Source organism: Lynx rufus, unplaced genomic scaffold (genome assembly GCF_022079265.1).
Source record: "Lynx rufus isolate CCGP_SWC_20201006 ecotype Redwood Valley unplaced genomic scaffold, mLynRuf1.p SCAF_17, whole genome shotgun sequence".
NCBI lineage: Eukaryota > Metazoa > Chordata > Mammalia > Carnivora > Felidae > Lynx > Lynx rufus.
The window spans coordinates 45,687,673-45,712,273 of record NW_025814831.1 but is presented as its reverse complement, the minus strand read 5'-3'; the positions used below and the strand labels follow the sequence as shown (position 1 = coordinate 45,712,273).

The following is a 24,601-nucleotide window of genomic DNA, read 5'->3' as shown; positions in this document are numbered from 1 at the left end:
CCTGAGTTTTGCAGATTTCTTTTCCTCTCTTTTTGAGGTAATATTGGAGAATTATGTTGTGAATTGAATCGTTAAGAGTTTAAGGTTTTTTTAGTTGTTAGGAGAAGCAGGGAGAGAAAATTGTTTTTCTGCCACGGGAAAGAGACCACCTTCACTTAACATTATGAACTTACATTTCTGCAACACTTGAACGCTTATTTTGAATTTGTTCTACCCAACACCCACCCACTGTATCTCCTGTTGGAGAAGGTATTATCTAGAATGTTCTCACCGCTTGTCTAGGCATAACTAATCGTTACTAAGTCAGTGAGGATACATTCAGGTCTATGGTCATGTAATGCTGGTTGCGGCTGGAAGGTACCAGACCCCAGAAAGCTCTGTGGAGGACCTAAAAACTAGTCTTGAAATCAGACACCCACCAGAAACCCTTGTAACTGCTGTCACCTCCAGAGAGTGGCTGATGGGGAAGTGATTGAGTAAAGGCCTCCATGGCTCTGAAGGAGAGAGCTGTAAAGGTTGAGTAGGCTTTGGCTCGGTCAGCAAAGCAGAGTGGAACGGGACTGGAGCCAGGTGGAGCCAGGGTCACCTGTGGCTGAGGTGATGGGTGGGTGGCCCTGGAGCTGCTTCCACACTGGAATCTGCCTTGGCCTGTTCTGCCCCTTATCGGTAGGCAAGCTGCTCCTCTCCAAAGAGGCAGTACTAAAACTGAAAAGTGTCTCTCAATGCTGAACGAGTCTGTCCCTGGCAGGAAACGACAGTGACACCTCTGACACGCTAGGCCAGAGCCCGAGACTCACTGATGCGTCTGTAATACAGGACAAGGAGAGGCTGAGAGAGCTTCCCTTTCCTTGATGGGCTCTGTGCCCTTCCTCTGGTCTTGCCCCAGTGGAGGTATGCTGGAAATGCTTTTCAGCCTGAGCGCCCTGGGCTGAAGTCTCCAGTGCTCGTCCTCCTCCCCTGGCCATCTCTTCATACCTTCCAGATTGCATTGTCATGGCTTGTGATTTAGGATCAAAGCAGATCTGCACACACGGGATTTAGAGGACAGCTGGGTGTGTGGTAAGTGCCCAGAAAACGTAGCTCTCATTGTTGCTGGCTGTTGGTCCTCCATTTGCCCAGGTGGACACGCAGGATAAATAAACCATTCTTTTGGTTGGTTTTCCCAAGTCAGCCATTCAGGATCTGGTTTTCACATGGGACGCAAAGCTGTACCTCAAGTTGACCGAGAGCAGAGGACAAGGTAAGAATACCCCAACCCCATCTTGGCATGTGATTCTTGGGGGCCTCAGAGATCACGGACGACCCCTTTTGAACTTTGTGGCAGGACCGAGTTCCCAGTGCTGTGTGAATGATGGGGGATTTTAGCAGGTTGCATCAGAGGCCACCCCCTCCCTGGTCTTGATTTAGAGGAGTGTAGCTTTCCCCTTAGGGGAAGGCGCTGTGCTTCAGAGCCCCCTAGTGCCAAGCTGGAGGAAGCAGCCCACTTGAAATTTCTTGCCACAGTGCAGCACTAGCCGCCTTCCTGCACTGCTCCAGAACCTTAGACTCCTAAGAAAGGGAAACAACAGTGTGGGCACCAGGACCCTAGCTTCCTCCACTGCCACGGGGACACAGATTGAGAAGACTTACACCTTTCGGCTTTTGCTCAGGCTCTGATGTGCCTGGCTTAGTTTTCCTCTCTCACCATTAGAAAGAAAAGTCAGAGAAATCTGGGAATCATCCCTGGGGCAGTTCAGCTCTTGTTCCCTGCCCAGTGGATGATGCCAGATAGCCAAGGCAGGAATGAATTGGAAATGGGAAAGGGGCTAAGATAAAAAATTTGTATCCAGGCCTTATCAAAATGACTGGCATTAAAATGGCCATGTGAAGGAATCCTTCGAAACTGACCACATACCCTCCCTGCCTTAGCACACTGACAGCTCTGTGCCCTGGAGGTGCACACGACCCCACCCCATTCTGCCCACCTTATTGGGCTGGGTGCCTTTCAGCAAGCACCCTGTGTACATCTGCCACGTGTCCTGTTTTATGTATTGACCTTGCTCCCCCACCATGGGCTCACAGAGGGTAGTTTGGTCATGCCATCCCCTCAGTGCCTCACACACAGTACATGCTCCATAAAACGTTAATAATCCTCTCTAGGGACCACCTTAATGTGAGGTGCACTGGCAGGTTTTGATGGCTCTAGGCTACACTAACTTTCCATCGAGTATGAGAAACCTGAAGTGGGGAGGATAAAGTGATCTAGGAGAATCAGAGCTGGTCCCATGGGGGTATTCTTGGTTAGGGATGCTTCTATAGCAGCCCTAGATTTGTGCTGGGTAACTCAGTTTTGCATTTGGTATGATCTGGGCTCTGTCATTGCAGGTGGCTCCTGACAGCAGGCTGATTTGGGCCTTGGGGCTGCAGAAGGCTGTGTGCTGACAGTTTCGCATGACCTAGGAGCACCCTTCCTGGGCTCTGTCCAGTTACCCCTTCCAACTTGGACTTGTCAGGGCCTCCCTGCCAACCTTTATGGACTGGCCTTGGAGACTTTTTATTATGTGGGTATTCCCAGGCATTTTCCATGGTTTTCACTGCCTTCATTTCTTCTTCACTCAGCAGACTGGCTGTTTGTCCTTTCCTTTCCCCACAGCCTGTCTCAAAACCAGAACGAAGCCAGTCTGCACTAGACTTCTTGCTGTATAATAACAACTGATGTTCTGTAGTTCTTCTGGTCAGGTACCATGCTGCAGTGAAATGCATTCTCTGCTGTGCACAGCACCTAGCACTGGGGGAAGCTGATCATTTCTATCCCTGCTTTTTCCCTGCGTTCAAACAAGCTAGTGTTGCAATCTTTGTGAGTTGGTAAAAGTACCTCTGTGGGAAATGTGCAATCCCTTCTATTGACGTGTATGCCATTCCTAAGTTTGTGGCCATAGCCGGTGTTTGCACAACCTCATAGAAGAGCAAACATCACTGTAGTCATGCTCCGGTGGGTAACTTCCAGTGTATTTATGCCTAAGTGAAACCACATGCAGCACCCCTATTCTAGGTGGCTCATTTGACTGTGGTATTATTTTAGAGGAGTAGAGCCACTGGTGTTGGTAGCTGGGAAGGGAGTCAGGAACAGAGAGGTGACAGTCTCTTACACTGCAACAACCCTTGTGAGAGGTGATATTCCTCTAAAAAGCAAAATGAAACCTACTTCCCTCAAAGCTCCCCCCTGCCCCATCCACTCTTTAACAGAGAAAAGACCTCAGGACAAATCAGTTCAGGGACCCTTTGTCTCAAATTGTCTTTGGATTAAGGTGAGCTATTAAAAAGACGTTGAAAATTAGAAGGCTCTATTAAATGTTTGGCTTTTCTCTTTGGAATGATGAAACACAGCCCGGATTAGGTTCTAAAGTTAGCATTTAGGGGGAAAATGACATACAGCTGGAATTACTCTTGGAAATCCTTTGTGTCCATCACCCAGTAGACAGTGATGTATACCACGAACAGTGGTGAGAAACGTGTAAGGTACGAAAGAGGAGGTGCTCTTGCTGAGTGACCAGCTGTGTGCAGCAGAAACGGAGACTTGAGGAATTTGGCACATCCCATCTCCCAGTTAGAGCAGTAACGCCTGTACTATTTAAATTACTTCCTTTCTGTCCCCTCCCCCCTATCAAACAGTTGACTTACAAACTGGTGTTTTCAGGTCTCTATTAAGTAGTATGAAAAATACGATGCGGTTCTTCAAAAACCAAATTCAACCTAAGTTGCTAATCAGGAAGATGCAGAGCAAGGTTGTATTTGTGTCAGTTCCCCCCTCCCCCATCTAAGAGGTTAGATGCCCTATTTGCACAACTGGTGTTTGCAGGCCACCCGGAGAAGAGACGGAGCCAGGCCTGACCCATTGGCCTTCCTTATTCTGGGACTCAGCCGTTGGCCTTCACTGTACTCTTACTCTTGAAGCCTCCTCTGTGTAGGCAGTTGAGCAGGATTCTCCTGCAGGGTGTGTGGCCTGCTGTCAACAGTTCTTCCACCACAGCCTTGCCAGACCCTCCTGGGTAGGGATGGTGACGCAGCTGCCCCAGCACCCAGCTGGGACCTTTTCCCATTACCGCATTCTTTTCCACGGCCAGGAGTCTGGGCCTAAGACCCCTCAGTTTGTTCCAGTCTATACTCAAAAGATTCTTCATTGCACAGGGTCTCAACAGGAAACTGAGGGCACGTCCAAAATGAGTGAATTTGAGGAGGATTTATTATAAGGGTATGTGTGTGGGGCAAGTCTTCCCCAGTATTTTTCAGGCTCAGGGCAAGAATACAATATAGGAACCTTCTGCAGCCCCTCTCTGCACCCCTATCTTATGTTTTTGCATATTGATTCCATGTTGAAATAATATTTTGGATATCTTGAATATAAAAATTGTACCTATTTTTACCATTTTAGTGAGACTAACAATTTAAACTTACATGTACATACAGGTTACATTATTTCCACTGGACAGTGCTGATTCTGAGTGGTGCTCAACATCCTGCATTTTTAAAATACAGACATAACACACAGACTCATTTATTATAATCCCATTAAAAATTTATTGGAGTATAGTTGACATATAGTGTTCTATTAGTTTCAGGTGTGCAACACAGTGACTCAGCAATTCTGTACATTACTCAGTGCTCATCACAGGTAAGTGTAGACACCACCTGTCACATACAATGTTATTACAATATCATTGACTATATTCCCTATGCTATACTTTTCCATCTGTGTGACTTGTAAGCTCTAAGCCCAATGTAGGGCTTGAACTCATGACCCCCAAGGTCAAGAGTTGCATGCTCTACTGAGCCAGCCAGGCATGCCCCGTGACTTATAACTGAAAGTTTGTACCTCTTAATCCACCTTCACCTGTCTCACCCATCCCCCCATCCTCTTCCCCTCTGTCAATTACCAGCTTTCTGTACTTATGAGTCTGTTCACTTTTTTTAGATTCCACATAGAAGTGAAATCATGGTATTTGTCTTTCTCTGAATTATTCCATGTAACATAATACTCTCTACGTCTATGTTGTCACACAAGATCTTGTTTCTTTTTTTGTGGTTAATATACCATTGTGCATGTATACACATCTTTATCCATTCTTCTATCCATGGACACTTAGATTGCTTCCATATCTTGGCTATTACAAATAATGCTGCTGTAAACAGGGGTGCATATCTTTTTGAATTAGTGTTTTTTGTTTCTTTGGGTAAATAGCCAGTAGTGGAAATACTGTATTATGTGGTACTTATTTTTTGAGGAAACTCTCCACTGTTTTCGAGTGGTTATACCAATTTACATTCCTACCAACAGTGCTCCAGGGTTCCCTTTTCTTCACATCCTCACCAGTATTTACTTGTCTGATATTAACCATTTTGGTGTGAGGTGGTATCTCATTGTGGTTTTGTTTAGCATTTCCCTGATGATTAGTGACGTTGAGCTCCTTTTCATGTGTCTGTTGGCCCTATGTGTTCTTCAGAAAAAGTCTATTCAGGTCAGGACGTGGATTGGGGGTTTTTTGGTGTGAACTGCATAAAGTTTATATATTTTGGATAGTAACCCTTCCTGGATACTTCATTTGCAAATATCCTCTCGAATTCAGTAGCTTGCCTGTATGTTTGTTAATGGTTTCCTTTGCTGTGCAAAAGCTTTATTTTGGGGTAGTCCCAAGAGTTCATATTTGGCTGAGGACACATATCCATAAATATGTTGCTAAAGCTGAAGTCCAAGAGATTACAGCATGTTTTCTTTTAGGAGTTTTATGCTTTCAAGTCTTACATGTAGGTCTTTAATCCATTCTTAGTTTTTTTGGTATATGGTATAAGAAAGTGTTCCAGTTTTCCCACCACCATTTAAGAGACTGTCTTTTCTTCATCGTGTATTTTTGCCTCCGTTATAGTATGTAGCTTAACCATATAAATATGGGTCTATTTCTGGGCTCTCTACTCTGGTTTCATGGATCTATGTGTCTGTTTTTGTGCCAGTTTCATAGCGTGACTACTACAGCATCGTAGTATATCTTGAAACCTGGGTTTGTGATACCTCCAGCTTTGTTCTTTCTCAAGACTGCTTTCGCTATTCAAGGTCTTTTGTGGTTCCATACAAATTTTAGGATTATTTGTTGTATTTCTTTTTTTCAGGGCATTTTCTCACCAGATCCTTGGAATGGGATGCTGGTGGTGGCTTTCTGTCATTGAGCATCTCATAGCTGAAGTTCAGGTGACCTGCCCAAAGCCCAGTTTCAAATTCCTGGTACATCTTGTTGATGTAACTTTTAATGACCACCCAACTACTAAGGATAAAGTTATCCTTAGTGCTTCCTATCTGCTTTGCCCTGATTCCCACATCAGTCATGATGGAGCTCTGAGGCTGGGCACCTCCGAGCAGTATACACTAGATAGGAGGAGCGTGTTTGGAAGTGTTACTAGGAGGAGGAAGGGCACTGGCACTGAAGCGCGTGCCCTGTTTGGGACCCTTCTGTCTCCTTGCCCATTTTCCTCCTGCTACCTGGTAGCTTTCTGCAGGTGAAACAATAGGGTGAACCACGCAGCAGTTCCCCAGTAATCACTCTTCTCCAGGATCTAACCTGAAAGGGGGTGGGGGAAAAGGGGAAGAGTGATTCTTCAAAACTATCTGCATTTTCTCTCAACTCAACAGATCGCCTCCAACCTCTGACATTTCTCTCTCTCTCCTGTCCTGAAGAAAGTCTGGGCAGGTTCCATATGGGCACCCTGTAGGCCCCCGTGCATTCCTTCCCACGGAGCTGCTGCCATGCTACATACACCAAGTCACCGCAGGGCATGTGCATCATAGATGCATCTTTCCAGAAAGTATGTAACTGGTAAGCAACTAGTTTTTCCCAGCTTACTAAAGATAGACGGTTACTGTTAATACCACCATAAGCTCTAATTTTTAAGATTACCAGGCCTTTTTCATTACCTAGCAAAAAATTCTAAAAAGATTACCCTATAATTTGTATGAAGTATTTCAGTTAAATTTCATTCTTGCTACCCTTGATGTATCAATAGAAATGAGCAGTCAGAGCTTGAAAAAGACATACATATTAGCAAAGTACTGTTAAAAGATTTATTGCAATAATACAATAAAAGTTTAGAAAACATTTGTTATGACTCAAACTGGTTTGGAAGTCACAGAGTAATGGGAAATTCCTGCAACACGACACCACAAGGAGATTCTCAGACACTGTAGTTCTTTTAAAAACAGCATGCTCCTGAATGCTCTTTACCAAATTATCGAAACACGAATCCTTAAATGAATCCTGTCCAACAACACCCAATGTTGACATACTGTTTTTCCCCTTAACTTAAAGATGTGCAAAACTTCTCTTAGTTATATTCCATTACAAAAAAAAAAAAGTAACAGACCGTTTTAAGCAGCCTATTTGGTGCCTGTAGGTTTTTATTAGTATTACCTTGTTTTGACAAATCATTTTATATGGAAAACATGACCAAGTTCTATGGCTTTTGTTTAAAAAAAAAAATACCAGCTTCAATTTTTAAAAAGCTGTTTACATATGGTTCTGGCACCTACATGAAAGATTTTAATGAGCAGCAAAGAGAGTAGGAAAAAACAGTGGTTGAAATGTATATTTAAGAATATTTACAGGGTGGATCCAGTGCAAAATAATGAAAACCAAAATATCTCAGCAGTGTAAGCCAGTATGTTGGTGTTCGAAACCACTAAAGGGTTTGATCATTTAACCCTAAATAAAGTGCCTCTAGTTGATATAAACAACAAAATACACCCTACCAATCCCTAATTTCCCATATTCTTGTAAGTTCTGTTGAATTACTCTAGATATGAGTTCTGACCTCTGGATTCTATTCTTTAGCTCAATCTCCCATTCATAGTTTCCTAAGAGGCTTGAGCAAAACCATGACTGTGCATCTTTTAGCTGCAGTCCCGTCTCTATCCCCAAGCCCCAAATGCGTCTTCCAAAACTGGAGACTAAGCTCTTCTTTTTGAGGGTCTGAAATGCCTAGACAACCCTCATTTCATGGGATTTTAAGTTCATTTGGTATTTGTTTAAGTCTGCCGTACCCGTTCTCTGAATTTCAGACCTGCGTGGTACAATGCCAGCTCAGCAATCATGAAGCTGAGCACTTAAAACAGACACCTGCTATTGAGAACCCACACGTTTCCTCCCTAAGTGGAAAATCCAGAGAGTCTGGGAACCTGTGACTCCTGGATAGAAATAAACACCCTTCTTCTGCAACTCTACCAAACACTAAATATACCAACAGCAAAAGCTATATAGCACCTCGGATTTGGAGGCAAAGTATCAACTATGATAATTACAAGAAGAAAAGAAGCTAGGGCAAATCTCTGAATGATTTATCTGAGGTACTGTCATGCTAATCACACTAACAAGATATGGTAATAATGCCTGTTAGGAATTTTTCATAGGATTTCTTTTTGTAGTTGTTACATAGGATTTTTTTTGCAATTATTAAAAATAAAAAACTACTTACATATTTGTACATAATGCCTCTACAGTTTTCTTACAAGATTGTCACTAAGAGAATGACAAGACAGACACATTAGCTGAAAATGATCTCCTGGTGAGGAAAAATTCTGTCAGAGCCTTCCCCACGATAGAGAATAGTATCAGCTATAACGATTTGCTTCTGCATTTCTGAGTGAAGACAGTGTCCCTAGAGCAACAAAGACCTCTAAGAAAACAAGCAGGATGGTTTTCTCTTGGAAAACCTGCCACCTACTGAATCCCTTAGAAAGAAATTGGGACACCAGAAGAATGACCAGAGGCCATTTAATTAAGTGGCTTTTAACCTGCGCCCAGGCAGGCATTTCACTTACATAAGGGAACAACCTTAATAACTTATTTTTCACTCAGAAGAAAAGTTCAGTTTCAAAATGCACATAGTGTAGATGGTAGGAATTCAATAATCTGAGAATGAACTAATTCCCTTCAGAATGTAAGAAAACAGTTTTTCAATCTCCAGGCCATCACTGCAGCTGGGAATTCTTCTGTTCATGGATGTAGGTCCAAAAATAAAAAAGACCTTCATTTCTTTGGTGTGTGGGGATAAAGAAAAACAGGAATGTCTGACAAGCTACGACAGCAGCAGCATGAATGAGATAATTTTCAAACTACCCCTCCCCTCCCCCAAAACACCACCCCCCCTTCCAAACAAACCAAAATCCTTGACCTAAAAACCAAACATGACCAAATCCTAAAGAAATCAAGTATTTCAAATTGCCTGCTGGTTCTCTGTACAAAAAAATGATGGCATAAGAACAAACGCATATGAAACAGTTTGTATCTTGCAAGTCCTGATCATCAAGAATCACTTCATTGTGATTCTGCCTCTAAAATGTGAAGTGTTCAGGAACAGTCTCCGTATCACAAGGACCAATGTGTCAACCTGCATCCGTGGGTCCTGTGGCCTGTGACTGAAGGGAGCCCAAGTGAATTTTCTGCTTCAACAGAACACACACACTGGTCTTTCTTCCACCAACACTGGTCTGGGCAGAAGGACCTCTGACCCTGCTGTTCTACTATAAGCATGTGGGTCACTCCCATCGGCCATCTGATAAACAGAAATGCTTGTGTCCCTGCTTTACCAAAAACACAATGGTTTAACCTCTTTCTGTTCCAGGCACTATTTTAACTGAATACATAAACTTTACTAGAACATAGTGGAAGAACAACTATCTTGATGCAAACCTGGCATGTTTTGGTCCGGGTGCGTTAGCGGTGTCCAGTGTAAGCCTTAAACCAGGAGGTCACCGAGGCTGCGGCGGAGGAGATCATTCCACCGGCACTGCTGCTCGCGATGGGCGGGGACACCTGGCTGCTCTGGCTCTGGGAGCCTTCCACAGGCTGGGAAGGGATATCACAAAACCGGGGACTCGGCAAGTTCTCCCAGTCTGTGCCCAGGTCGGTTTCCTCGTCACTGACGCGCTCGTCGCCACTCTCATCTGACTCCCCGGCAACGCCGGGGTCCACAAACTCCATGGACTCCTCGAGGTCCGCTCGCACTTCAAAGGGTCCCGACCTATGCACACACAGTGAAGGAGTCTTTAAGACAACCAGCATTGTTGGGGCGCTTGGGTGGCTTGGCCAGTAAGTGTCCAAACTCTGGATTTCGGCTCGGGTCATGATCTCATAGTTTGTGGGATCAAGCCCCAAGTCGGGCTCTGCATGGACCATGGAGCCTGCTTGGGATTCTCTCCCTCTCTGCCCCTCTCCCACTGGCGCTGTCTCAAAACTAAACGTCAAAAAAAAAAAAAAAAAAAACAACAACAAAAAAAACAACCAGCATTGTGACAACACATGACATAAGGCCTGACAGGATAGGAGGTCCGGAACCACCACTCCACCTGTTTCCCAAGTCAGCCCTGTGCTCGCTGTTGGTCTATAATTGAGTTTTTCTTTACCTAAATAACTGCCATCCAAGTAATGAACAAAACCACAATACCACACTTTTCCTCAACTCTACCTACTTGATTTGTGAAGATCCTGGATGGGAAAAACCCAACCACTGAGACTAACCATGCTGGTCCAAAGTACAATTCCCTGTTTTATACTACTGTATCATCTATGCATTTTAATGAGACAATTCTGACAAAAACAGTCACTTGATATATACTCTGGTATATTAGTTGGTGGAACAAGAAATAAACGTAAAGGAAAAAACCGTACAGATGTTCTCTGCCTTATGGAAGCCTCCAATTACTGTGTTCCTATGACTCAAAAGAACTAAACGGTACGGCTGTATGCATGTTAGCAATGCTCCCTTGGATGGGGGTCATCAGCAGGCTCCTGCACACATTTTAAGATATCCCATAATTTTCAAGGGACACATTTATAACAGAATGAGATATAACTATTTAGATTGTATTCATCTGGAATAGTGCCTACTTCTGCACTATATTTTAGGAGAAAACTATTCCCCAGAGGTCCCTAATGACGTCGTCATCTCCAAATCTAGTAACCTTTCTCAGGCCTCGCCCTCTGACAGCTCCTCAGCACCACGGTGGAACTGTGTCAGCAAACTCCACCCAGCTCTGCTGCTGTTTTCCCCTGCCCCTTTCAAGTGTCGGTCAGCTCCTGCCTCAGAAGAGCCATTTCCTTCTTTGGCTGGGGGGGGGGGGGGCACAGTCACCCACCCACTTCTCTTCCCTTCCCTGCGGCCATCCACGGGGTGGGGCCAAGTCCCTCCAGCGGCCTCTCTCTCCACCCCCAAGATAAGGACACAGGCCTCAGTTCATTTACCAGTTTCAGTGATATTTACATTGGGGAAAATGACAGGGGCTAGCAAAAGTAACAGAAATGAGAAATACCCTCGAGTACGGCCTGCCAATTTGGCCTATGGCCCAAAATTCTTTACAGCCTTTGTGAAAAAGCACAGCGCTGGCCTCCAGTGCACCTCACTACACCCGCACCTTCCAAATCACTTGCTCCAGGGTCAGGTAGCCTTTGCTCCTCCAAGACAACCCTGCTTCCCAGCTGAAACAGCAAGAGTAACAGCTAACATTTCTGTTCCAGGCACTGTTTTTAGGGCTTTATACAAATACTAAGTTGAAAGATGCACCACAGGGTTTCCCTTTGGTCTCCTGGGAGCAATTTACATTTCAAAAAGCCCCTCAGACCAGGGGCTCCCAAGTTTACCAGGAGAAGGGTAATTTTGCAAGGGGTGAAGGCAGCAGGAACTGGGAGACTCTCCTCACAACCCTTCTACCTCCCCCTGCAGCTTGATTCTCAAATCAACAACTACTGAAACCAGCATCTTAGCAGAGTATCCCTTTCCTGTTTCCTTAAAAGATTCTCCTTACCTTTCGTTTTCTTTGTTTTTTTGATACCTCTCCTCCTAGCCTCACCGCCTGCTAGAGCTCTCCATCCAAGGGCTAACCTCCCAGGTTCATCTCAGGTATCTGAGCCAGTTGACCAGTCTCAAAACAAGCCAGGCGGGCCTCCTCCCTCATATCACCAAATAAGTCCCCTTCCAATCCTTACCATGTCCCTCCAGCTCAGGTCCTTACTTCACTACTGCCTCCTCCTCGCCAGCGTCTGCCTCCAGTCAGTCCCACCGGCCTCAGCTTGCCAGAGAGCCACCTCCCTCCCTCATGGCGGCTGCCTACTAAAACTGTTCACAACTTAAGTATCTTAGCTGGGTTACCCCCTTTCCTAAACACAGAGCTCTCTCATTCTGTCCTGTTGAGCTCTGTTGTCCAGGGGCCTCAGCACCGGGCGCCATTTCAACCCTTCCTTTCTGCTAGCTCAGAGGCACAGCCTGCTTTCTGTCCCTCTTCGATGCTACCTTATCCAACTGGTGGGAGACTGCCACGGTCCCCAGACCCCCCTCCTAAAGGGTTTTCCCAGGGGACAGGCAGAAGTGATACAAGGGGAGGTGTGTGTGTGTGGGGGGGGGGGTGATACTTCTTCCAGGCGGAGCTCCCCTGGAAACCACTTGGGTACTTCTCTGCTTGGAATCTCACAGGGCAGAGTCTACTTGGCATGGATGGGTGCTCATTTAAGTACTTCAACTGAAAAAGCAGTCAATGATTCCCAAAGCGGCCAGTTGGAACAATTTTTGTTGCCCAGCATACCCTGAGCCACACACGTTACACAAAATTAGCAAAAGAATTAAGTGTCTTATGCTTAATGTCTTTGGAGAATAAAGATTACTAATTTTTTCATGATGCTGGAGGGGATTATTCTTACCAATTAAGGCAACAAAATGATCTTTTTGGTTTTTTTAAAGTCTCTTTTGCAAACTATCTTATTCCAAAAATATTACCTGACAGAATATATAACTTCAAGAATAAACTCTGTGCACTTTGGACGATAATGATGTGTTAAGGTAGGCGCCATCATGATAAAGATTGAATGAGATAAGAAAAATCAATAGATATTAAATCCTGGGGAAAATTCTAATGAGCAGGGTAACTGCATGGTCTGTCTCTCCACGGACTACTCAGCTGCAAGAAAAGACAAATACAGGAATTCTGCAATGGAGAAGGTAAAAAGCATCCTGAGTGGGTGATCAAATTAACATCACCAATGAGGGGACAGGAGGCCACTGTGGCCTCCAGAGTGTCCAGGAAACACTCCTGCCCAGGCAGTGTTCCAGCCTAGAATGCACAGAATTCCTAGAGTCTCAATACAGGAAAACATCAAATTCAGAATCAAAGTTCTATTAAAACAAAGGGAAAAATGTTAATGTTGTAAAAGACAAAGTAGGCTATGAGCACGTTCCAGATTTAAAGAAGGTTAAAGAAACACAGCAACTAAGTCCAACACCAGACTCTAGACTGGATCCTGTACTAGAGGGGACAGTACAATAAAGGACATTAATCTAGTCCATAGCCAAAATGGGCAGATGGGCGGTAGATTAAAATATTCTATCAGTGTGAAATTTGCTAATGTTGGTAACTGTACTATGGTCAAGCAGGAAAATATCCCTATTTTTAGGAGATAGATGAAGAAGTATTTAGGAGTCAAGAGCCATGAGGTATACATAACCTATCCTCATAGCGTTCAGGGGAAAAAAAAAAGTGTGTGTATTTTTAGAGAGATCACACAAATGATAAAGCAGGGTAGAACAGTAACAAAGGTGAGTCTGGGCAAAGGGTATATGTCTTTGTACTACTATTATTTTTTGCAATTTTGAATATATTTGCAAGTTTGTATTTCAAAAAAAAAAAAGTTTATGTTGGATTCTGGATGGGATCCTCAGTTCAGTTGATCTCAATGGAAACAGAAAATCCCACCCAAGTTCCAGTAACAATCTCTCCAAAGCCTTGATTGTGGCTGAGGCAGGTGTGAAAGAGGACTTTTGAAGCTCTAGTTCCTCCTGGCTCAAAGACCACAGACTCGAATGTCATGAGCCTGGCTGTGTACACAGACTTCCGTCAGACAGAGCCCCCTGGTGCTAACTGGAACACTGACTCAAGGGTGAGTCCACAGAAAGCTTCAGACCCTCCAAAGAAATCTGCCCCAAGTAGAAGAGTGCCTGTTTTTCTGAACCAATACTGAGTAGCATCAGTCCTTTCCGTTTTTCCAAACTGATGGGTGAAAACTGGAAAGCTGTTTTGAATTACACTTTATTCTCAGTTGAGGCTGAAGATTTTTTTCATTTGAATATGGACCAGTTGCATTTTTTGTGTGTGAACTGCCTGTATCAATCCATTGTCTACTTTTTATTAGGTTTGCCTTTCTTTTACAGATTTGAAGGGGTTTTTTTGAAAGATTTCTTCAAGTAGTCTAGATTTGAATCCCTTGTCTGCCATATAGATTCCAAAGGGTATCTGTTGCTTGTCTTTTTAGCTTTGTGTATGGTATCTGGTATTCTACCAGAGGCATTTAGAGGTTTGACATAGTAAAATATGTAACTCTTTTCCTTCCTTCATGGTTTTTGGACTTTGCGGCTTGTGTGGGAATTCCCTCCCCACCCTGTGATTATAAAACACTGTCTTTTCTCCTAGTTATTTTCTAGGTTTTTTGTTTTTGTTTTTTAAAAATAAAATAAGGTCTTTGTTTCATCTGGGTGGAATGTGGTATGAATTCGACTTTCTCCCTGTATGAATACCCAACTAAGCTCACCATTGTTGAGCTATTATTATCTGACACAGCACGCTACCCCTATCACCTATTCTCTGCATATACAGGGTTTGCTTCTGGACTCTATTCTCGTCTCACTGCTCCACCTACTTGCATGCTAACAGCACCTTGTTTTCATTACCTTTATATGCTGCATTAAAAGGGGCCAAGCTCATCCTTTACTATTCTTTTTCACAATTTCCTTGCAGACTGTGCTTCTAGTTCAACTTCAGAATTAGCCTGTCAAAGTTCCAATAAACATCTGTTGAAATTCTGATCAGGTTTCCTTTTGGGGAGAAGTAGCATTTTTATAATACTCAGCCTTCCTATTTCTAGACAATCCTAAGGGTCTTCACTGCCTCAGGCATTCTTTCATTCAGTCCCACACCTCATACAGTGCCTGGCAAACATTCAAGAAATGTGTGTTGCATAATTTTAAGTTTCATATTCCCTTCATATAGGTTTGCATATATTTTGTAAAGGTTATTCCTATACATAGTTTTTGTTGCTACAATAAAAGGAATCTTGTTTTTCATTTTTTCATTGTATCCTCTGACTAGTTGCTGGCGTATAAGAAAGCAGCGGCTCTTTGTATGGTGGCCTTGAATCCGGTCACCATTCTGAAGTATCATTTCTAATAGTTTTAGTTCTCCTAAGTGTCCAGTTCAGTAATCATATCCTCTACAATAATGTCAATTTAGTTTCTTTCCAATATAAACATAGCTTACTTCTCTGTAAAAATGTTTTGCCTCACCTAGGCCCCCAGAGCAACGTTAACATAGCAGTGATAACAGGCATCCTCGTTTATTCCCGACTAGAGAGGAATTCTTTTATCAAACATCTATATAAGTAAAATGTCATCATAGCCTTTTCTGTAGGTTTATGGTAGATATCTATAGATATTTGTTTATAATTTATTTTTAATTTGCAAGTAGTTTTAACTATTAATAGGAACTGAATTTTATTCACTGCTTCTGTGGCATCTATCAAGCTGACCTCACATGTTTTTTCTTCTTTAATCCGTTAATGTGATGAAGTGGTATATACTGGTTAAAAAGCAGGAGTGTCTACTACTTTCTGGAGTCAGATGGGTGCTGGGACCCTGGCTCCACTACTTTCATGCCTCTGTGACCATGGGCATGAATTACTTGACCGTGCTAAGCTTCAGTTTCCACCCGCTCTGTAAAATAGGAGTAATAATCCCACTTGTGATTTAAGACATGTCAGGCAGTTGGCCCAGTGTCAACAAATATTGGCTCAATAAATATTTGTTCTTATTATAAAGGATCAATATCCTAACGTTGAACCCTTTACAAATAAGGTAGAGAGAATGGCAAGCAAACCCACAGAAATCAGCCACTAAAACTGGAGAGGATTTCTAACAGGTTTGTGTGGCTCGTGAACCAATAAATGGAATGTAAGGTGAGGGGCATGAACTCCCCTATAAAACGGCACAAAATTCTGGTGTGTGTGCTATTTCCTGGAGAGAGTACATAGCTTTTTCCAAAGAGTTCTATGTCTTAGGAAAGTTACTGTTTTAGGTGGGGGGAGATACACAAGCCAGTGGTTAAGGGCAGATCACCACAAAAGTTCACTGCAACGTGGAGGAAGCCAGACATCCTGGCCAGTGGAGCGGGTACCCCTTGAGCCTTGGTTCCAGTGTCAAAGCAAATGAACATGGGAAAGGGCCTCCCCAAAATAACTTTCCCACCTTCTGTTTTTCTTTGTTCTCTTTCAAAAGTGCCAGTACCTTAACCAAGTCAGATCTGCAGAAACGTGGAGACCGTCAAGAGCAAGGGAAGAAGTGCTCAGAGAGGGCCGCTTGGATGACACCAAAGAAAAGCCTCATCTGTGTCCTGCTTTTATGGGCCAAGAGACTAGAAAGAGCCCACTGACTAGTCCTGGTTGGTGTTTTTTGTTACTGACACCTGTTTTTAAGCTAATAGATTTTAAACTACTTCACTCCATAAACTTCTAACAAGTTTTACATCCAACAAATGGTGGCCACATCAAGAAAAAGAAAATTGGGAAGAATGGTGGGAGGAGCGAGCGGGCATGAAAGCAAATGCACAGGAAATGGGGTAGACCCCTCCACGGGGCTGGGAAGAAACTGACGTGGATTCAAAGAAAGGGCTTTTGGTCTTCAAGGACAGCACCAGGAGGCCCCGCTCCAGAAACAGTTGGGTTCTTCCCTTTTGTTTTAGGTGTTAAAAATGTTGGATATTAATTTTCTGAGAAATGATTTTTTAAGGACCATAAAGACGCAAACAGGATTAGCCTCTGGTTTCCTCCTGTGCGGGACTGGATTATTTTTATCCTTTTTGGAGACTCTGGGGGTGGGGGACAGGCCCCTGTACTCTGCCGACACATACAACTCTCCTTAGAAGTATTCACAACACCACCATTTAGAAAAAAGCAAACACCCTTCTTACCTGCCCAGGTGTTCAGAGTTCGGACTAACCAGGTACATGAGATTCCTGAGAGTATGCAGTGGTTGTAACTGATCTAAATTTACATGCTAGAAAAAGCAAAAAATTGATTAATATTTTCAACCATGTATCAAATTAAAAATTAGCTCACAGTGTATTTCCATACCTGAGAAAAGCAGAGATAAAGAATATTTGCATTCAGTTTCTTCACTGCTCGAGTAAATTTCTGTCTGCTGAGATTTTCCCCACAAAATTCGCTGGAAAACAAACACACAATTCATAAAGTTTTTTTTTTTTTTGAGGAAATTCTGTTAAAATACCTATTTTGAGGAGTATATTTTACCCCACAGTTCAGTACAAAACTGAATTTCCTTTGCCTCTTTATAAGCTATACTAAACCAGAAACTTTCTAAAAATGAACTACTGCCCTCATGAGCAATTTCACCGCCATCTATAAAAATTACAAATGCATACACCCTCTAACCAAGCAATTCTGCTTCTGAAAAATTTCTGAACAGTAATGAAATGACAAATGTACAAGATTATTCCGTGAAGTATAAATAGGGGACTGGTAAGATCCTGGCACATTTACATGGAGAAGCCTCTGCTGTCTACTCCATGCAGGACAGCCGAAGGCTCACAACGGCCCTCCGAGGCCCACCAGATGTGCACCTCCACCTTCACTCTCCGCAGGGCTTTCTCTTTGCCCGCAGCCTCTCCCTCGGGGACCTCCATGGCTTGCTCCCCTCCTCCCTCAGGGTCACAGGTGATCACACACCTGCCCGCTCACGCACAAGCATTTCCCTACCTCCCCATTCCCACTCTTTCACCCTGCTTGAACGTGCTCCACAGTATTTATTGCCATCTGACACACACACCCCTTATTTATCATTCATCCCTCTGTTAGAATAAAGTGCCACTCGGGCAGGGATTCTGTTTTCATCACCACTGTACCCGCTCAGTGCCCAGAACAAGGCTCAAATATTTATGAAACACTCAAAAAGCAAGGTGCAAAACACCTTAGTATAGTATAATACCCTTTGTTTAAAAGAGGAGAGAGATGGTAATACAGACTTACATTGGTTTGAAATGTAAGGATAACTGGACAGGGGTAGGAAGGTCACAGTAGGAACTGAGTAGATTGTAAACTGTTACATTTGTTTTTTTTAAGATTTTATTTTTAAGTTGTCTCTACACCCAACATGGGGCTCGAACTCACAACCCTGAGATCAAGAATCACATGCTCCTTCGACTGAGCCAGCCAGGCACCTCTAACTTTTTTTTCTTTTTTTAAAATTTTAAACCATATTTTTTTCTTTTACAAAGTTGAAAAAAAATACCTAAGTGTCACAATTTACCCAGTTCTTCCACATGAGCATACCCTCTGGATATCCTGGGTTTTCTTTCAATTATTTTTCTAAGTGGGAGAATTCTCTGTGGTCTTTTTAAAGAGTTCATGTGCAATTATAAGATACTGAAGCAAACTTGCACGTTAGGCTTTTGAAATTAATCTCAGTTTTTCACAGTTAGTAATACTTAAATTCCTGTTTTTGGTTTAGTTAGAATAAGAAGACAACAGGAACACAAGAGATCTAAGATAAGGATGACGTCGCCACCTTTAATTACTTGCCTGTTGCACAGCTTTTTGGGAAGATTTATGTCAAGTATATGAGACAAAATGTTGACCAGCTGAGTCGCATAGCACAACGCAGCGCTGATCGTGTAAGCGGGGTTACTGTGCTCCATGTCTGAGTAGAAAAACAATCATACATAAACAACTTTAATTTCAACAAAAAATACCAATGAACCTAGGTTTCATGATTTGTAATTTAATCATTATGCTGTTGATGGTTATGTTTTGATCCTTACTTACAAAAGGTCATGGCCAGACATTAATGTTTCATCATTTATGGTTTTGTGCTGAGTAGAATGTAACCTAAGCATATGGGCCTAAGCAGGCACAACATAAATGAAATTAAAGTCTGAACTGCTTGGACCTGAGGAGGTATTATTTATCAAAGCAGTCAGTTAATGCTCAACTTAAGTGTCACCTTCTCGGAGAGGCCTCCCCTGACTGCCCTATGGAAAAGCAGTCCCTTCCTGTGTAGCCCCACCCCACAAATGGTGCTGGATCTGTCCAGGACACACATTCAGTAAGATGCCTTTGATCAGTGCTTGCTTCCTGTCCTTCTACCCACAGAAAGGCAAAGGGCTACACCCGTCTTGGTGACATCGCCTTTGTGTCACCAGCACCCAGCACTGTGCGTGACAGAAAGCATATACTCACTATACATTTGCTACATGACTAAATGAACAATCTTCTTTCCACCAAAGAAACCTATAGGGGTTTTTAAGGGTTTTTCTATTAGGGTATTTCTATCTCCATGTAGGCCTGCTAAAAACAAGTTCTTTACAAAGAAACTCTAAAAACGGGATTCACAACACGCTAAATATACTAACTAGTGAAGTCTTTTATATAAATAGAGCAATATCGTCCCCTAAAAGGTGAAATATCTAAAAAATATTTCAATCCATCCACTGACTGGATATAAAACGTGGTATATCCACATTACATACAATAGAATACTATTCAGTTACAAAAAGATTGAAATGCTAATACATGCTACAATATGGATGAACCTTGAAAACATCATGCTATGTAAAAAAATCGAGACACAAAAGGCCACACATATATGAGCCTATTTTTATGAAATATTCAAAACCGACACATCTATAGAGACAGAAAACAAAACTACAGATCTTCCTTGACTTATGATGGGGCTGTGCCTTGATACACCCATAACTTAGCATGGCCTGCCTTACACAGGCCCAGAACACTTCCATTAGCCTACAGCTCGGCAAAATCATCTACCACAAAGCCTGTTTATAATAAAGTGTTGAGTACCTCATGCTACGTAATGAATACCATACAGAAAGGGGAACACCGAACCGTCATCAGTGCGTCTACCAGCTGTTGACCTCATGACTGCGTGGCTGCCTGGGAGCTATGGCCACCAGTGCCTAGCATCACGGGAGGGTATGTACCACATCTCGCTAGCCCAGGAAAAGATCAAAATTCAAAGCGTTGTTTCTACTGAATGTGTATGGCTTTTATACCACCATAACGTCAAAAAAATCCTAAGGTGAACCACTGTAAGTTAGGATCATCTGTAGGGGTTGCCAAGGGCTGGGAAGAGAGGGGACGGGGGAGACAGTTTCATGCCCCGGAGTTTCCATTTGGGGTGATAAAAGTGCTCTGGAACTAAACAGAGGTGGTAACTGCACAATACTGTGAACGTACTAATGTCCCTGAATTTTTTACACTTTAAAACTGTTCATCTTGTTAGGTCAATTCTAGCTCAATTAAAAAAATACATATACTTATAAAAGTTTTCAGAGACTATTTTGTTTCTCACCAGGCCCCTGTGTGGTTTTCTTCTCTTCTACCCAATTGTAGTAGGCAGAGTAGTCCCCATTGTTGGGAAGGCTAATCCAAGGCCCTGTAATGCTAATGCTGGTGTCCCCGTTGTGATCATCACAGACCCATCTCCCGGAGAGGTAAGTCGTCCTCCGGGCTTCGGCAAGCTTGCTCACAGTGCTGGAGGTCATGGCACTGTCACTCTCTGAGGACACATCTGCAGGATCTCTAAAAATCAGAACACGCATACAGATTTCAAGGGACTAGGTTTTAAAGAGCATGCAAGATACTTGCCTCGTACACAGAACGATGGAAGATGCACACACAAGGAAGCGAAGTGGGACATACAGAGGTAAGTCATTCTATCAGAGATGAAGCTCAAAGCAGCTGTGGCACAGAAGCCCCCAGCAGGGTGGCAAAGATGCCACCCAAAGCTAGGGCCTCAAGTATCAAGGCCTCAAACGATTTGGTCTCAAGACCCCTTCGCATGCTTACAATTTTTTGAGGACCTCAAAGAGCTTTTGTGTACGTGGGTTAAACTACGGATATTTACTTGTATTAGAAATCAGAAAAGAATTTAAATTATTAATTCATTTGGAAATAATAAGGCTATTACAAGTTAACATAGTATTTTTTGTTTTTTTTTTAATTTTTTAATATTTATTTTTTGAGAGAGATAGAGTACAAATGAGGTAGGTACAAAGAGAGAGGGAGACACAGAATCTGAAGCAGGCTCCAGGCTCTGAGCTCCCGCACAGAGCCCGATGCGGGACTCGAACCCACAGACCATGAGATCATGACCTGAGCCGAAGTCGGACGCTCAACCGACTGAGCCACCCAGGTGCCCCTATCATAGTCTATTTTTAAAGGAAAAAAAAAAAATCTGTACTTTTCCAAACAAGAAAATTAGTGAAGAGTGACACTGTCCGCTGACGGGCTGAAACACACAGCACAGCACAGCGCTGCTGGTCAGGACTTCTGGAAATCTCTTGAACACCCAGATCTTGCATATGTTCTGTCAAATGAGAATAGGGTCCCGTGAAAAAACCAACTAGTTCCACTTGCAACTCACTCAAGTGCTTTTTCTTAAGCCAATTGTGGCACTTCAGTAAGGAGCAAAAGAGCTTCTGCATACTTCCCATTTCATCATGTGGTTTATTAAAAAGATGAGTACACAAGGGTCAAGACTTAATAAAATTTATAAAAATAATAATTTCTACTAGCTTCATCAAGAACATTCTTGATGGGAAACACTTTTTCAAAACTTGCGAGTACATGGTGGAATACAATGACTAGTAACACAGCTGGTTATCCCTGCCTAGACATCTGTTAAGGCACCAGAGTTTTTACCCACGATGGCTTCCGAGCCACTAGTGCAAATGTCAACACAGTGAAAAAGGAACAGTGTTACTATTATAAAAATACTTGTGATTGCACGGACGCCCTGAGAGGTCCACAGACGACCCTTTGAGAATGGCCGGCCTGAAGAGAAGAACAGAATGACAGATCCAAGCAGCCCCAGATGCACCATGGTGGAAGAACACAGTGTGTCTGGGGAGGGGAGATGATCAGTGTGGTTGTGTGTAGGATTCACGAGGGAAGTGCCAGGAGATGGTGCTGGAAAAGTAGGTGGGAAACTGGCAGACTGGGAAGAGTCTTCCGTACTGCTCTAAGTTTAGGTTCTGTTCTCTTAGCCAGTGGCTCTCAATCCTTTCTCCTTCTGCCACAGCGCACCTGCAAAGTAACTCCTCCTGGCTGGCACGGGGAAGACTGGGCGTGAGGGCACCACTGCCAGTTCTAAGCTGTACCTCTACTTCCTTCTTCCACTTAAGGAAGTTTGAGAAATGTGAATGAACAAGATATCTTATTATAGGAATAATTTCAAAACTATCTGCCTAAAAAAAGTCATAGCATATAATAATACACACTATTACACAAGACTTAAGCAGCACAGGTACAGAGGAGAAAGTTTTTCTCCATGTTTTCTCTTTTGCAACTTTGTATGCCATTGTCCGTCTTCTTAGTCTCCTAAAATCTGAGACAGTGTGTTAAGACAGTGTCTCTGTTGGGGCGCCTGGGTGGCTCAGTCGGTTAAGCATCCAACTTTGGCTCAGGTCATGATCTCACAGTTCGTGGGTTCGAGCCCCGTGTCGGTCTCTGTGCTGACAGCTCAGAGCCTGGAGCCTGCTTTGATTCTGTGTCTGCCCCTCGCCTGCTCACACTCTGTCTCTCTCTCTCAAAAATAAACATAAAAAAAAAAAAAAAAAAGACAGTGTCTCTGTTTACTGTAATGTGTTTTAACAATGATATCTTCGCCTACCAGAATCTAATATTTTTTATTTTATTTTTGAGAGAGAGACAGAGTGTGAGTGGGGGAGAGGCAGAGAGAGGGAGACACAGAATCTGAATCCAGGCTAAGCTGTCAGCACAGACCCTGGTGAGGGGCTCGAACCCACAAACCATGAGATCATGACCTGAGCCAAAGTCAGACACTCAACTGACTGAGCCACCCAGTCACCCCTATCAGAATCTAATTTAGCATCGGGACACCTGGCTGGCTCAGTCGGAAGAGCATAGGACTCTTGATCCTGGGGTTGTGAGTTTGAGACCCATGTTGGGCACAGAGATTACTAAAAAAATAAACTTAAAAAAAAAAATGAATCTAGCATAACATTTCTGTTTTTTCAGCTTTTTCCTCCCCAAAGACCTGATCACCTGTTTTTATTTGTTTTTTTAATGTTTGAGAGAGCAAGCGAGCAAGTGAGCCCACACATGCGTGTTAGGGTGGGGGGAGGGAGGCAGAGAGAGAGGGAGACAGATAATTCAACTCAAACTCACAAATATGACATCATGACCTGAGCCGAAGTCAGACACTTAACTGAGCCACCCAAGCACCCCTGCCGCTGTGCTTGAGGTTTCTAGACAACCCAAATTCTAGACCCAAAAGGCTACCTTAGAGTCTATTTCTGAACTTTCTGTTCTGCTCTATTTTGAATCTGCCTTTTTTTTTCATATTTAACAAGTATTACTAATGAAAAATTACTTGGTAAGAGTCAGAGAGCAGGTTTTCAAGTCAGAAGCAAAAACCAGACCTTTAGGCTTTTAGGAAGTTAACTCTGCAAGAGCTAAAAGGATACAGTAAAGTAGAGCAAAAAATAGTAATAGTCCTAACTAGCAACAGTCCACGGACGGTCCAGGGAAGAGTGCTGGGAAGTGAGGGCAACTGAAAGGGAGAGGAAAATCCTCAACTTGAAGAGCCTGATGGTTAGTGAGAAAGCAAATGAAATTCCTCAGTGGCGGTTTTCAAACCTCATCATCATCTGGGGAAGGTTAAAAATAAATAAATAAAAGTAATGGGAGATGGACTGGGAGGCTGAAGTTGTATCCTCTGGAACCTGTATTTTTCAAACATTCCTGGGTGACTCTAATGAACATCCAGGTGGGGAACTACTGTCTTGTCCATCCAGTGATTCCAGAGGGTCTCCATGCACTACAGCCTAAGACTAAACTTAGCATCCAATGCTTGACCGTGGTGGCTAGTTACCAGGAAAAGGCTCAGATCAGTCAACAAGCCAGCGCCCCACTTTTTTGAGGGCCACCGCCCTTCACCTTGGCTGCCTCCCCAATTTCATGCAGCGTGTACTGTTTGCTGAAGCAGATAAGACTTCAGTTTCATTACCAGGAAAGCCAATGACCCTAGAATGAACCCAATAAATGAGGTGCTGACATATTTGAAAAATACTTGATCTTTGGAACCTGATCTATTCCTAGAGTCAAAAGACTCACCGTACCTCACACTAGTCTTTACTTCCTCAATTGGAAAAATGACAGAGGTGAGCTCTAATATATGAGATCGCCGAAGATTTGCCAGACGCTCATAATGACTCCTTAAGTCGATGGTTTTTTTTTCTACCAGGTCACCCAGTTTGCGGTTGTGCCTCTGAATCTTCTCCTTTTTCTCTTGATGCCGCTGTGCTCGAGTATAAAGCTTCTGATTCTTTTCCTTAGTTTTAAGAAGGCCTTCGGAATCTAAAATAAATAAATCACATGCAACAATTATCACTACAAATAGTTCCTGGGCAGTGCAGAACCCACCACACAAGCCTAAGCGTCTTCCTGCAGTTTAACTGAAAGCAAAAGCTCATTCAGGTTAACTAGATAAAGCT

The 24,601-nt window shown here is 43.1% G+C and overlaps 1 protein-coding gene across 1 annotated transcript in view; it reads right to left on the bottom strand.

Moving 5' to 3' along the window:
• Positions 1 to 6,411: 6,411 nt before the first annotated feature.
• ATG14 (autophagy related 14) overlaps positions 6,412 to 24,601 on the bottom strand; it is a 39,921-nt gene continuing 21,731 nt past the window's right edge. The window contains exons 5-10 of the mRNA XM_047079606.1: positions 24,227 to 24,464; positions 20,434 to 20,663; positions 18,648 to 18,765; positions 17,184 to 17,274; positions 17,021 to 17,106; positions 6,412 to 10,041 (exon numbers count right to left, since the gene is read on the bottom strand). Coding sequence (XP_046935562.1) covers positions 9,735 to 10,041; positions 17,021 to 17,106; positions 17,184 to 17,274; positions 18,648 to 18,765; positions 20,434 to 20,663; positions 24,227 to 24,464 — 1,070 coding nt within the window. The 3' untranslated portion in view covers positions 6,412 to 9,734. The remainder of the gene's footprint in view (positions 10,042 to 17,020; positions 17,107 to 17,183; positions 17,275 to 18,647; positions 18,766 to 20,433; positions 20,664 to 24,226; positions 24,465 to 24,601) is intronic.